The following is a 14,620-nucleotide window of genomic DNA, read 5'->3' as shown; positions in this document are numbered from 1 at the left end:
AAATGATTTTTTCCAAAAAGGAGCATCGTTTACAAACCTTCCCCACCTCCCACAGCTATTTGAGCTCATCTTGGGCCCTGTTCGGGCCTCACAATGTCAAGACATGGTATCTAAGAGTAAAGTCTACCTACTCCTCCATGTGTGGACCATTATGAGATAACGGTCTAGTATAGCATGTAGTCTATTTGACAGCGTGCCAAATCTAATCCAAGCCATCTCATAATATTCCAGTATGCTATACTGGACCATTATGAGATAATAGTCAAGTATAGCATGTAGTATATTTGTCAGTATGCCAAATCAAGTCTAAGTTGTCTCTAAACCATTTGGCCTCATAAGTCACCTTCCCGTGTAAATACAGGGATGCCAAGCACCCGGGCTACTCAGCCATGGCTACTCCTCTTCATAATGGAGGCCATGCAAACATGAGCTAGTCGTTTCCTGGATAATAAAATATGAGGGTGGAGCATTTATATCCAACATAGTGTAGGGTTGCTCCTCATTTGTACTTTCTTCTTTGTATTTGTAGAGAGCTTCATCTCTCTCCTTTGAGCTTGCCAATCTCTCTTATACTCTACACCTCTATGTTCTTGTCTTCGAGCATTGTGTGTGTGTGAGTCTAACTCCATTTTATGAGCTAAGAGCAATCCTAATTCAATGATCTTCTTTTGTCCCAACAGCAGTTTGAGGGACTTGAGGCCAGGTCTATTGGCCCTAATTCCTTTAAGGGGGTACTAGAAAGATTGCCTCTAAGAGTTCTAATAGTGGTTAGGCTCTAGCAACCAAAGATAAAGGAAAGAAATTTCAGCAAAAGACTAATTCAAACAAAATTTATGAGGCTAAGGGTGATTTCGAAAATTCTAAGAGGATGACTTGGTGGTATTGCAAAAAGCTCACTACGGATCTGTCTTCAAAATGTACTTTTTTTTTCCATGGATTCAAAAGAATCTACTTTCTATGCTCACTCTAGTAAGGGGAGAGTCTTAATGTTGAATTTGCAAATGATAAATGCATTGTTTATGACAGACAATATGGTAAACAGATTGTACTTATTCGATCTTTAACGACTGGTGGTTTGTATAAATTAGACATATATGACAAGTGTGATGTCACTTGTCTAGCATACACTTCTAATACCCAATTGTGGCATGCTAGTTTTGACCACACTTCTATTGGTGGTTTTATGCTTTGTAGAAACATGGGATGTTAGAGACTCTTCCTCAACTTGATCCACCACCAAGATAGGTTTGTGAAGGATGCATCCTTGGCAAACTTTCTTGCCAACCTTCCCCAAAGAATGCAACAAATAGAGCTGACCACAAATTGCAATTCATACATATACTGATATGTGTGGTCCAATGAGGACTTATTGCTTGCACGTTAATCTTGATTTCTACTAGTGCATAGATAGTGTAGATCACATAGATGATGTCTATGTGGACACCGTCTTCGCTGAAAGATTCTACTAGTGCATAGACAGTGTAGATCACATAGATGATGTCTATGTGGACACCGTCTTCGCTGAAAGATGTGTGAAAACTTATGTGGATGAGCTCAATTTGGTAGCATATGAACAATCTCCTATAGAAAGGGCATCTAGTGTTATTATACTTTGTTACATTCATTGAGGACTAGAACAAGTATGACTCGCCTTATCCTATGAAAGAAAAATTAGAGGTATTTTCTCAATTTTAATACTTTGTTGCTATGGTTGAAAATGAAACTGGCTTAAAAGTTCCAACTCTCCATTCAGATAGAGGGGTCTAATGCATTCATAGATTTTTTGGCACAAAAACATATTAAGCATTAGTGTACAACTCCTTATACACCATAACAAAATGGTGTTCTTGAGAGGATAAACAAGACTCTCATCGAGATGGTTAGATACATGGTTAAAGGTCAGCAACTTCCACACAAGTTTTGAATGGAAGCAGCACTTTGTGCTACCTATGTGCTGAATAGGTGCCTCACTAAAGCTTTGAAGACCCACTCCTTATGAGGATTGGTTCAATCGAAAACCTAAGGTTAAACATATGTGTGTTTTGGTTATTTGGCATATGTACATGTGCCATCACAAAGCAGAACTAAGCTTGATGATAAGGTAGTTAAATGTATTTTTAGTGTACAACTCCTTATACAACACAACAAAATGGTATTATTGTGAGGAGAAACAAGACTCTCATAGAGATGGTTAAATGCATGGTTAAAGTTTAGAAACTTCTACATGAGTTTTGAATGGAAGTAGTTCTTTGTGCTACCTATAAGAATATGGCACATCGAAAAGAGATAGTAAGACAAAGCACAATAGACCATGCAATAGATACACAATGGAGATAATTTAAAATTTTGATTATACCAAAGAGGTACAAGTGATGGTGCTGTCCACCCGTGCGCTCTCAAGTAGAGCTTAGATGGTGATCTAGATAGACTCTGGATGGAGTATGTATGAGGTGTAGAAAGGGATGGATACTCACAAGCATTGGATGCCTTAGCTCATTGCAACCATGTCCATATATAGTATTGTAGGAGGTGTGGTAGGACACGTATACAATGAGGGCGGTTACATTGCATAGACATGGTCATCGCTCACGAATCAAGAACGCAACCCACCACCCACTAATGACGGACCTAGTATCGGAGGGAATATTTCTCATACCGTTGCCTCCCCGAACCCCAGCTAACGCTCGTACCCCTGACCATCTCCTAACCATCATCAATGGTCACAAACAATGACCCCATCGGTGTCTAAGCCGGGGTTCCCACTAAAGACATATGCACCATGGCTACTCCTCATAACGAGGGCCTAACAAATGTTCATTATATATCAAAGTGAGATACATGCTGAGAGGCGAGCATTGAGTGTATACTAACCCGAAGATGAACTAGGTTTTTGGCCCAATGCCAAGTCGATGAAGATGCCGAATGAGTTGTTCCTTCCCAAGAGCCTTGGTGAACGCAGTTTTGCTCTGTAGAGCAATACTCCAGCTCCACTATCTCATCCTCTATTAGCTCCCGCACATAATGATATTGAATCTCAATGTGCTTCGTGCGAGCATGAAACACATGGTTCTTGGAGATAGCCATGCAACTCTGATTGTCGAACCATAAGACTGTAGTCTCCTTGATCTGAACTCCCATGTCAACCAAGATTCTCCTTAGCCATCCTACCTCACGTGTAGCAAAGCAAGCTGCCTTAAACTTAGCCTCTATGGAAGAAAGTGCCACTGTAGGTTGCTTTTTGTTGGTTTAAGAGAAAGCACCAGAACCAAGTGAAAAACAATATTCAGAAACTGATTTCTTAGAATCACAATCTCCTACCCAATCTGAGTCACAATAACTTGTAAGAGTGTCACCCATGCTGTAAGTGATGCCATACTCAAGAGTACCTCTGATGTACCTAAGTACCCTTATCCCTTCCTTCCAAACAATGACTCTCTTGTGGCTTGTTGGAAAACTTGCTCAACACACCAACTGTGAAGCTGATATCAGGTCTAGTGTTACTGAGAAAAATCGAACTCCCCACCAACTTCTTGTACTTCCTAATGCTAACAAGCGGGAAAGTCATGTTCACTTCCATTGGCGTAGACACAGCTTGCAATTTGTCATCCCAAATGCTTTGAGAATCTCCCAAGCATACCTTTGCTACGAAATGAAGATTTTACCTGACTCTTGCCAGACCTCAATCCCCAAGATAAGACCCAAGTCTATCATCTCAAACTCATGGCTCATCATATCCATTGTCTTCTAGATCATCTCTTCATTGTCACCTGAAATGTTTAAGTCATTTACATACAAGACAACCAAAACAATCTTGCATGACTTTTTAGAACATACAAGTTAGTATAGAAGCACATCTTATAAACCCAATCTTTTTGAAAAATTGGTCTATCATGTGATACCATGCCCTTGGGGCCTGTTTCAGCCCGTACAATGTCTTCTTCAGCTTGCAAACTTTGTTTTCTGATTTGGGCATCTCAAAACCTGGTGGTTGAGCTACATATACCTCCTCCTTGAGATGGCCGTTCAGAAATGCTGATTTGACATCCATGTGAAAGACTGGCCACTTTTTGTGAGCAAGGCCAGTACTGCCCTGATAGCTGTCATACGAGCTGTGGGAGCAAAGGTTTCATCAAAGTCAAAACCCTCTACCTATGGAAATCCCTATGCAACCAACCTAGCTTTGTATTTTTCAAGTGACCCATCAGCCTTATACTTAGCTTTCCAAACCCATTTGTACCAATTACCTTTTTGTTTGGTGGTGGTTGGTTAACTAGATCCTAGGTGTTGTTCTTTATGATGTTGTCATACTCAAATTGTATCATGGCTTTCCACTTTGGATTTGCTAAGGCTTCATCCAAGGTGGCTGGCTCCTTCACTATTCCCATTATCTCAGCCCTATCAAGGTCATATTGACAATGAGATCAGATGCTCTTCTCTGCTCCTCTATTATCCTTGATCTACGTGGTCCATCTGCTAAAGATTTTGGCTTCTCAGGTACTAGATTACGCTCATCAAAGAGCTGTTGTGCCCACTTTGGAAGTGGCTTTCCTTGTGGAGCAGCAGTAGGCTGTTGTGATGTGTGAGAGTCTTCATCCTCTGAAAACTCCTCCTCCTTGACAAGACATCTGACTGGAGGGTTGGGCTCATGGTGGACTATTTCTCTCGCTCACTGATGATAGAGTGGACAGACCTCCTTCCTCCACTAAGTGTGGCTGTTCTGCAAATACCACATCTCGGCTGGCCATAATCTTCTTTGCCTCTGTATCATAGGGCCGATATGCCTTCGACTCTTAACTATATCCAAGAAAGATACACTTCTTGCTTTTGGCATCTAGCTTATTCCTGGATGCATTTGCAATATGCACATAACATTCATAGCCAAATGTTCTGAAATGAGAAACTAAAGGTCTCTTACTAGAAGAGCAAGCCTCTTGAGGTGTAACATCCTTGAGTGCCTTTGTGTAGCTCCGATTGAGGACATAAACTGCTGTGTTGACTACTTCAGCCCCCAAAATGTATTGGGTAAACCCTTTGCCTTCAACATGCATCGAGCCATCTCCATGACAGTTCGATTTGCGATGTTCTACAACATCATTTTGTTGAGGTGTGTGAGCAGTGGTGAGTTGGCGCTTGATGCCATTCTCCTTGCAGTAGCTGTCAAATTCTGTTTGAAAGGAATTCTCCTCCTCGATCTGTACGACAAAACTTCTTCATCTTCTTTCCTGTCTCATTTTCCACAAGCTTATGCCACTGTTTGAACTTGCCTAAAGCTTCAGCCTTATCTCGAAGGAAATAAACCCACATCTTCCTACTACAATCGTCGACTTACAGCATAAAGTAAGAAGATCCCCCTAATGCAGTAGTAGACATTTTACCACAAAGATCAACATGTATCAGCTCTAGAGGAGTCTTTGCTCGATTGCTACTTTCCTGTGGAAATGCCTTGCATTGTTGCTTGCCCATCTACAAGCTTCACATGGTTCCTGCAATTCTGAAAATGCAGGCAAATTAGCTACCATACCCTTTTTCTGCATCTCCTTTAGCATGGCAAATCCAATGTGACTAAATCGCTCATGCCAAAGCTTGATTGTGCTCTTATCTGCAGAAACTGTAAGGACACTCAGCTCGTAGAGATTGTTGTGCCTTACTCCTTTGCCGACTACCTTGCCAACAGCATCTAGAATTTATACTTCAGTTTTATTTAAGCGTACTTCAAGCCCACGATCTGTCATCCGCAACAACTGATAGTAGATATCTCTTTATTTGGGGTACATAGAGCACATTTGATAGTTTCTTCTCTTCACTTGTAACTCCACAAAAGATATGGTTCTAGACCCTTCGGCTATACATTTAGCATTATTCCCAACAACAACATTGATGGGTTCCTGTAGAAGCTTCCATGAACTATAGCCCTTCTTACTGGTCAAGTGTCGGGATGCTCCACTATCCAAAATCCATGAATCATCAACTGGAGCCTGAACAAATGAACATACCTCTTCAATTGGCGACCCAAAGTTCAAGCTCGGTCTCGACATTGTTGACTGACTCTTCAAGGTGCCGTTCTTCTCGTCAGCCTGCTTCTTTCTACAGTCTTTGACAGTGTGACCCTTCTTGTCACCGTAATAACAGATCCCTTGAAACTTCTTCTTCTTTGGCTTCTTCTTCTTCTCATTAGAAGATGTCATGCCTTTGCCTTTAGCATTGGCCAAAATTGCAGCATCACTACCATCACGGGTCTTCAGCCGCATCTCCTCCTCAAGTAGCATAGCACTAAATTCTTCAAATGATAAAGATGGTACTCTGACCTGAGTGTTTAGTGATGTAGCTAAGCCGTCATACTTCTATGGAAGAATTTGGATGCACCTCCGGGCCAACTCCTCACTAGTGTGTGTAATCCCTACAGCAGCCATTTGATCTTGCACATTATTGATCCGCGAGATAAATGCTTCAGCAGCTTCTTCTTCAGCAAACTTTTCAGCAGTAAGCTGATTCTCCAGGTTCAAAATCCTGGTCTAATTGCGAGTGTCATACTGATTCCTCAGTATGATCCAAGCCTCTGTAGCCTTGGTAGTATGTTGAATCAGAGTGAGAATAGAATCACTTACGCTGACGATGGCACAAAGTGCGTCAGCATTACGCCTTCTCCATGCTCGAAGAAGTGTAGCATCTGGCGGAAGCATGTTTGTAGGGTTGTTGGGGTCGGGACTTCCCACTAGTTCTGCATCCATTCCCATAACAGTTTCTAGGAGCTCATAAGATTCTAGAATGGCATTGATTTTGAATTTCCAAAGAGTATAGTTCGTCCCATCAAGCTTGCCTTCCATGAAGGCAGGTGGACGATGCGCAAAATTGGTGCAGCAGCAGCAAAGCTAAAAGCCATCACTCCTAGGATTCTATGCAAAGAAAGACTAAACTTTATGCACTATTCCTACTAAGAGCACCTAAGCTCTGATACCATATAAGAATATGGCACAGCAGAAAGAGATAGCAAGACAAAGCACAATAGACAATGCAATAGATACACAATGGACAGAATTTAAAATTTTGATTATACCAAAGAGGTACAAGTGATGGTGCTATCCACCCGTGCGCTCTCAAGTAGAGTTTAGATGTCGATCTAGACAGACTCTAGATGGAGTATGTACGAGGTGTAGAAGGGGGTGGATACTCACAAGCATTGGATGCCTTAGCTCATGGCAACCATGTCCATATATAGTATTGTCTGCGGTGTGGTAGATGCGTATACAACAAGGGCGGTTACACTGCATAGACACGATCACTGCCGCGAATTAAGAACACAGCCCACCGACCACCGCCCACTAATGATGGACCTAGTATCCGGATAATATTCCACATACCGTCGCCTCCCTGGACCCCAGCTAACGCTCGTACCCTTGACCATCTCTTAACCATCATCAATGGTCACAATAATGACCACATCGGCATCTAAGCCAGAGTTCCCACTAAAGACATATGCACCATGGCTACTCCTCATAATGAGGGCCTCACAAATGTGCATTATACATCAAAGCGAGATACATGCTGAGAGGCAGGCATTGAGTGAATAATACCAACACTACCTATGTGTTGAACAAGTGCCCCAATAAAGCTTTGAAGACCCACTCCTTATGAGGCTTGGTTCAATCGAAGCCTAAGGTTAAAGACATGCGTGTTTTTGGTTGTTTGGCATATGCATGTGCCAGCGCAAAGCAGAACTAAGCTTGATGATAAGGCAATGAAATGTTTTTTTAATCAGTTATAGTGTTGAAAGAAAAGGTTATCATCTCTCTCACAACGAAGATTATTATCAGTAAAGGATTTCATTTTTGCAGAGGTCTCATTTACCATTTTTTTGTAAGAATAGGGATGTAGCAACCTGATGACCTACAAGATTGGGTTGCTTGTTTTAGTGATGTCTTTCGGTTTTGCCGCTGGTCTCGCCATTTGTCACAAACACACTCTCTCTCATCCTTTCTGTATACTATTTTTCTCCCTCCCTTTCTCTCCATCGTTCCTCACTGCGCTTTTTCTCAATCCTTTTGCAAGATTAAGGAGTCGATTGCATCCACACCAAGTGCATGTGCTTTCCTATTATGGCCACACCATTGACAAATTCCAGTACATCAGATTTACTTGCTAGATTGTCATTGATGAAGAATTACGAGACATTCTTATGAATCTCTTGCTACACCAACAAGCCATTGCCTTTGGACACTGCTTTCTTAGTCACTCAACGAGTCGGGATTCAAGGGCATCAGATCGTAGTGATAACATCTTGAGACGTGGTCAGCCTCATCAGAGCAGAAGTAGTGCACGTGGTGGTGGTGGTTGTGGTAGCTTCTATGTTGGCATGAATGCAGTAACACCACCACCTTCAATTTCTCGAAACCAATTATCCACTCCAGATCTTACCCCACAACAGAACTCATTATCCACTCTAGATCTTACCCCACAATGAACTCCAGACACAACTCTGGCATCAACCTTACAAATGAGTATCCTATGTACCCCGCAAGCAAGTGTCCCATCTACTGTGTCCCTGCAAGGTAACCCCAGTGGTACCCCCTTGCTTACCCCAAGAAGAATTACATTATGTAACAGCTCCATAGGAAATATCTAGTGTCAGATGCAGCTCTTCGATTTGACAACAAATGGATGCTTGGTGCGATGAACGATGAAGCATCACTGCAAGCCTCGTGGCATCAGCGAGTGTGATTGGAGGATTGTATCCAATGAAGATCTTGAGAAGTGGAAGCAACAAAAGAGGCAAGGAGCCATAGCTCATTTGTCTCGCATCTTGGTAGGCGGCGGTTGGGGCTCGTTCTTTGCTTACTTTGTAAGTTCTCTAACATCTTCGTAAGCTCATTCACCATCACATATTTGTTCCCCCTAACTTGTGGGGTCTTATCTTTAGTATGAGATAAGTGTCAAGATACCAATGGAAGAGGAGTGCGACTATGCCGTTCACCATAGCACGGTTGCTCTCTTTGATCCGATGCAAAATGAGAGTGTTGTAGGTGTCAATTGGGTTGAGGCTTTTGGTGTATGCAAAGTTTAATTGCAATAACTCCTCATACTACTACTCTACTCCATTAACTTGTATGCAGAGAGGGGTCGCTAATCCTCCTCCAACGGGCCGATGCTGAAGGAGAAGGGGACAATAATTAGTAGCTTTAAGCAGACACTATACAGGTCTTTTGTAGCCCGTTTGAAAAGATGGGGATGATAAAGGGTACCTTTCAACAGACACTATGTATATCTTTTGTAAATGTTTTGAGACGTATATGTCATTTTTGTGATGATAAAGAGTACTACCAAGTAACCATTGTATAGGTCTTTTGTAGCACATTTAAAAGGATGGGGATATGGATGGCGATGATAAAGAGTACTTTTTAATAGACATTACGTATGTCTTTTGTTGACCTTTTGAGACGCACGTCATTTTTGTGATGATAAGAAGTACTTTTCAGTAGACACTATATATGTCTTTGGTAGACATTTTAAGACACATACTAGTAAACTTTTGGAAGATTTTTGATGTCATTTTTGAGATTAAGAGTACTTTTCGTCAGACAATATACTTGTCTCTTGTAAACCTTTTGAGATACACATCATTTTTGTGCTAACTTATTATATCATGACAATGAAAGGAATATTTTGTTTCTATACTCAAGTGGATTAACTTGACTCCCAGAAACCAAGATATGTCACTCTAGATTGTTTTTTCAATCCTAGGCATCGAAAAAAAAACACTATCAATTTTGAATAAACAATTTACTTAGGTGAGCATTGTAAAAAAATACAAATTTAAAAAAACAAAAAATATATTGAAACATTTGTGTACGAGATCGTGGTAGATATCATGATAAAGGTAAATATATATAACGACCATGACGTAGCTCGCTTGCGCTTTTTTAGCACTATAGGGATACTATAGTGATATAATAGTAATAACATGTTTGGCTTCTATAGAATTGACATTCTATATATAGCACATTCATACTTTTCTCTATAACAGTATCATAGTTAGGCATGTCTAATCTTCTCTCTCTCTCTATAGCATTATAGAGATATGAAGCACCTTCACACAAATTTTTTTGTACAATTCGTACATGTAAAATAATACAAGATTAAATAAAACAGTAATAATAATAAAACATTTATTTACCATGTGGTAGATAATATGAGAGCGATGACCATGTCCATTTGAATAGTATCTTAGATATAAACTGAAATTGTGAGATAAATGTGTTGTAAGATTTCTCCCGGTTTTTTACGAGCTAAAAGTATATAAATTTATTAAGATACACTTTTTCACCCCTCCACATATTCCATTCTTTTTTTTTTGCCACTAAAATAACCCATCTGAAATTTAAGTATTGCTTATTTATGTATCCTATGTCGAATTTGCAAATTTTCGTTGCATTATCCAAATATGGTTATATTTGTAAGGGTTTCATGATTGATGCAATTGTGAATTCAGTTTACTTAACTGTTAAGTATGATACAGGTTGCGAAAATTTCTTTTTTTGAAACTTTTTTAATTTGTTTTATGATATATATCTGCTACTTTTCTCATGATTAGTAGCTTGCATTGGCTTCTCTGTAACGACTAGTTCAATTTTTCTTCACACATTTACAACTTTTACAATTCGTTTAACGTCCCCAATTTGCATTTTTAAATCATATACGCTTTAAGATGCGACAGGCTTTTCCAATGTTCTTCCCAATTTACATACCACAAGCACAACAATATTCTTAAACTACTATCATGGGTTACATAATCCAATTTACAGTGCCAATTTTATACGATAATAAATCTTAATTCATTTAACGGTCACTATATGTACATTTAATTTTAAATATTAACGAGTGATTGTTGTCACGTCAAAATCTCTACATCCAGGTTAACCCTGCGCATTTCCAGGCTCGCTAAGACAAAGGTTCAAGGATGTAACAGAGACACTCAAGACCATTACAAAGTAAAGTAATGAACTAAGGATGCTTGAGAGTAAGAAAACCATACATAAATAATAAAACAAAATGCACAGCGCCTACACACAGGCAGCGCGGTTCACAAACCATAGTTTGCGACGCGAATTCACATTCACTTGCCGGGGACAAAGTTGGTGGCGTAGGCCCAGGCGTTGTTGACGGTAGGGTCAGCAAGGTGGTCGGACAGGTTTTCAATGGGACCCTTGCCGGTGACGATGGCCTGGACGAAGAATCCAAACATGGAGAACATGGCAAGGCGCCCATTCTTGAGCTCCTTCACCTTGAGCTCAGCAAAGGCCTCGGGGTCATCAGCAAGGCCAAGAGGGTCGAAGGATCCTCCAGGGTAGATGGGATCCACAACCTCGCCAAGAGGACCGCCGGCAACGCGGTAGCCCTCCACGGCGCCCATGAGTACAACTTGAAAGGCCCAGATGGCCAGGATGCTCTGCGCATGGACCAGGCTCGGGTTGCCCAAATAGTCAAGGCCGCCCGGCGCGAAGATCTGCGATCCCGCCTTGAACCACACCGCCTCGCCGAATTTCACACCGTTCTTGGCCAGCAGCTCCGGGGTGACGCAGCCCAGGGCGCCCAGCATAGCCCATCTGGAGTGGATCACCTCCAGCTCCCGGTTCTTGGCGAAGGTCTCAGGGTCGGCGGACAGTCCAGCGGTGTCCCAGCCGTAGTCTCCAGGGAATTCACCCGTGAGGTATGACGGAGGGGAGCCGGAGAAGGGGCCGAGATAAAGCGGTCGTTCGGGACCATACCTGCAATGAAATCGAGCTCATGTCAGAGGTACAGAGTTAGCATTAACCTACATTCATAACATACGAGACCCATCAAACAACCATCACGTTCGAACTTCCGTCGACGTTGCAGCGTTCTCATTACCAGATGCTGCCCGAGGATGCTGCCTTCTTGGGCGCCATCATCTGCACGCGTGCCTCGCCAGCACCAACCTTGCGGGCGAGCTCATTGACGGGCTTCAGCTGCTGGCCGCTGAAGGTCGCAGGGGAGAGGGAAGCAGTGGAAGCGGCCATCTCTGCCTCACCAACAATTACAGTGACTGATGGTGCTGTGCTTACCCAAGCTAAGAAGGCTGGCCTTAATAGGGCCACCTTGACCTCCCGAACGCCACGTGCACACTTTTCACTGGCTCACGATCACGCTATCCAATCACAGCACGCGAAACGGAATAGCCGCAATTAGGATAACGTCTGCAAATTTTTATGTTAGCAGCACATGACCTCTTGTGTGTCGTCCGCTCGCCACGTGTAGATTGCTTTATGATGATTGGTTGCATATACCGCGCGGCCCACTTAGCTTCTCTATGGGGAAATTGATGGATAGCATGAAAGGATCGACTGCTGCTGTAATCATTCTTTTTCCCTTCTAATCCTTTTAATGAGAATTACACTCCAAATCATTTTTCGTGGTGGTGAATCGTGATGTACTGACGAAGGCTACATCATCGGCCAAAACCTAAGCGTGAACCAGTGTTCGAAAAAAACTATTTTCCCAAAAAGTAAAAAACCTTCATCTAAAAATTGTGAAATTATTTATAAACAAAATTTTAAAATTTTGAAGGTTTTTGTTCTACAACCCCTCAAAATATGCAGGTTTTTGTACCCCTAAGTTTCAAATCTGAAGGTAATTTTAAAAATCTGCAAGTGCAAATTACACTATACCCGGGTTTTTTTCGAACACTGGCGTGAACCCACACCATCATTTCCATGAGTGCAAAATATTGGTTTTCCAACATCATCGATATAAAGGATAGCATGCTTATCTTAACACTATCGTGTTTAGATGAAAGGGGTTACTAGTGTTAGTCATAACCTCTATGGGGATGCCCATTATTTATAGGAATATTTTATTTATGGATACGCCTTTTATTTATAGCATTTTCTAAAATTATTGTGTTTAATGAGGTGTGTGTGTATTGGTATGACATAGTTAAGATTAATGTGTTTAATCGGCTTTATGCACTGATTGATATTATTTTGGCTATAGGCGATAATTGAGTGGCGAACTATTTTATTAGTCACATCATCGGCATGGGTTGGACCACCACAATGAGATATTTTGGAAGACATGTGATTACCTATTATGGATTTATATTTTGGCATTAATATGTTAGACATAACCTTTATAGAGACACCTATTATTTATAGGGATATTTTATTTTTGGATGCACCTTTTATTTATATAATTTTTCAGGATTAATGTGTTTAATCAGTTATGTGCACTAGTATGATATAGTCAAGATTAATGTGTCTAATCGTAAGATTATTTTGTTAATCATCGTGGGGCAGGTGGAACATGTCTTGAACCACCACAATGAAATATTTTGGAAGACATGTGAACATCTATTATGGTTTCATATTTTGGCATTAATATTTTTAGAAAGCTAAGGTTAAACCTTTGTACATACCAATTAGTATTTATACTTTTAGTACACCCAAGACTTGATAATTATAGCTTGCAATATTTTTAAAAGAGTTTTTATTCTCAAAAACTCAAAAAGCTCTTTAGCTTTATGTTTGGAGTTGTCTTTTTGAAAAGCAAGCTTTTATAAATACATATAAATATGGATGAGTGGTACGGTGGGCCACACTCATCTAAGAGAGATTGAACCCAATCTTGTGTCGAGGGTGATCTCTCTCTTACTTTCAAGCTCTCTTATTTATTTTATTTTGTTTATAAAAAGTTCATACTTTTAATTCATTCCAACTCTATGGTTTGTTTTAATTTTTGTGTTTGAGAAATATAATTCTTCTCCAAGTGTCATAAAGGTCCTAACAACTAGCTACACCACATTCATCTATAAACTGGCCAGGGTAATTGTGCCAACAATGAGGGGAGGTCCAAAAGAAGGGCATTTTATTAGCCCCGACCCCCTAGCCCAACAATAAAACACTCGACCAATAAACAATAAATGCCTGCTTCCATAGGACAATAAATGTCTAGCTCACAAGAAACATAAAAAAATGAAATCCCCTTTTATGTTCAGTCACACCTACCAATGCAACCAACTTGCCCTCCTACTAGACCGCCGCAAACATTCCTGAGAAAAAGGAGGGGTAGAGCTAGAACATCATATTATTCCCTATTACAAGAATAATTCCCTTTATTAAGTGTATTAAGATGAATAATAGCAACTAACTACCTCTAAAATGAAACATGAGTAGAGTTAAATGCCAAATTCAAATTAAAGGGTACCATAATCTACATTAAGGTAAGAAAATTAAGCATAACAAAGAAGGCAAGATCCATAATCCAATCCCATGAGCGAATTTGAGGCACCAATCTATAAATCAATGGACTAAAAGGTTCGTGTGCACCACTTCACTACAACTTTTTTGGCATTCCATATGTTACCTGTGCAATTTGAACATGCAAGTTGAATGAAGATTGTCGTATAGGGTCTTCACCACTTCACACCACATATTAATTGCTTTGGACCGTTCCATGCCCTCTACAATCTCTAGACCATTTATTGCCTTCTACATATCTTTGGATGCACTTTTTGAATCCATCCAATCCAGCTCCATCCAAGGATCACTTGAGTGAAAGCATTGGGCCTAGAGTTATGCCACCTTCAATTTAAGGGTCGTGTGTGGTTATG

The 14,620-nt window shown here is 40.8% G+C and overlaps 1 protein-coding gene across 1 annotated transcript; it reads right to left on the bottom strand.

Moving 5' to 3' along the window:
- Nucleotides 1-10,994: 10,994 nt before the first annotated feature.
- On the bottom strand, nucleotides 10,995-12,086 carry LOC147632737 (chlorophyll a-b binding protein type 1 member F3, chloroplastic-like). The gene is made up of 2 exons (XM_086807579.1): nucleotides 11,884-12,086; nucleotides 10,995-11,759 (listed from the first exon to the last, which is right to left on the bottom strand). The coding sequence occupies exons 1-2, from the start codon at nucleotides 12,030-12,032 to the stop codon at nucleotides 11,108-11,110; spliced, it is 801 nt and encodes a 266-aa protein (XP_086663705.1). The 5' UTR covers nucleotides 12,033-12,086; the 3' UTR covers nucleotides 10,995-11,107.
- Between the last annotated feature and the right edge of the window lie 2,534 nt (nucleotides 12,087-14,620).

Source organism: Cibotium barometz, chromosome 13 (assembly GCF_041138505.1).
Source record: "Cibotium barometz isolate CiBa-2024 chromosome 13, ASM4113850v1, whole genome shotgun sequence".
Taxonomy (NCBI): Eukaryota; Viridiplantae; Streptophyta; class Polypodiopsida; order Cyatheales; family Cibotiaceae; genus Cibotium; species Cibotium barometz.
This window is presented reverse-complemented; position numbering and strand designations above follow the sequence as displayed.

Bases quoted from the DNA above. Each gene is read 5' to 3' on its own strand.
- LOC147632737 (XM_086807579.1), bottom strand. From the start codon at position 12,032: ATGGCCGCTTCCACTGCTTCCCTCTCCCCTGCGACCTTCAGCGGCCAG. The intron at 11,760-11,883 runs GTAATGAGAACG...ATTTCATTGCAG, and splicing joins GCATCCTCGGGCAGCATCTG to GTATGGTCCCGAACGACCGC.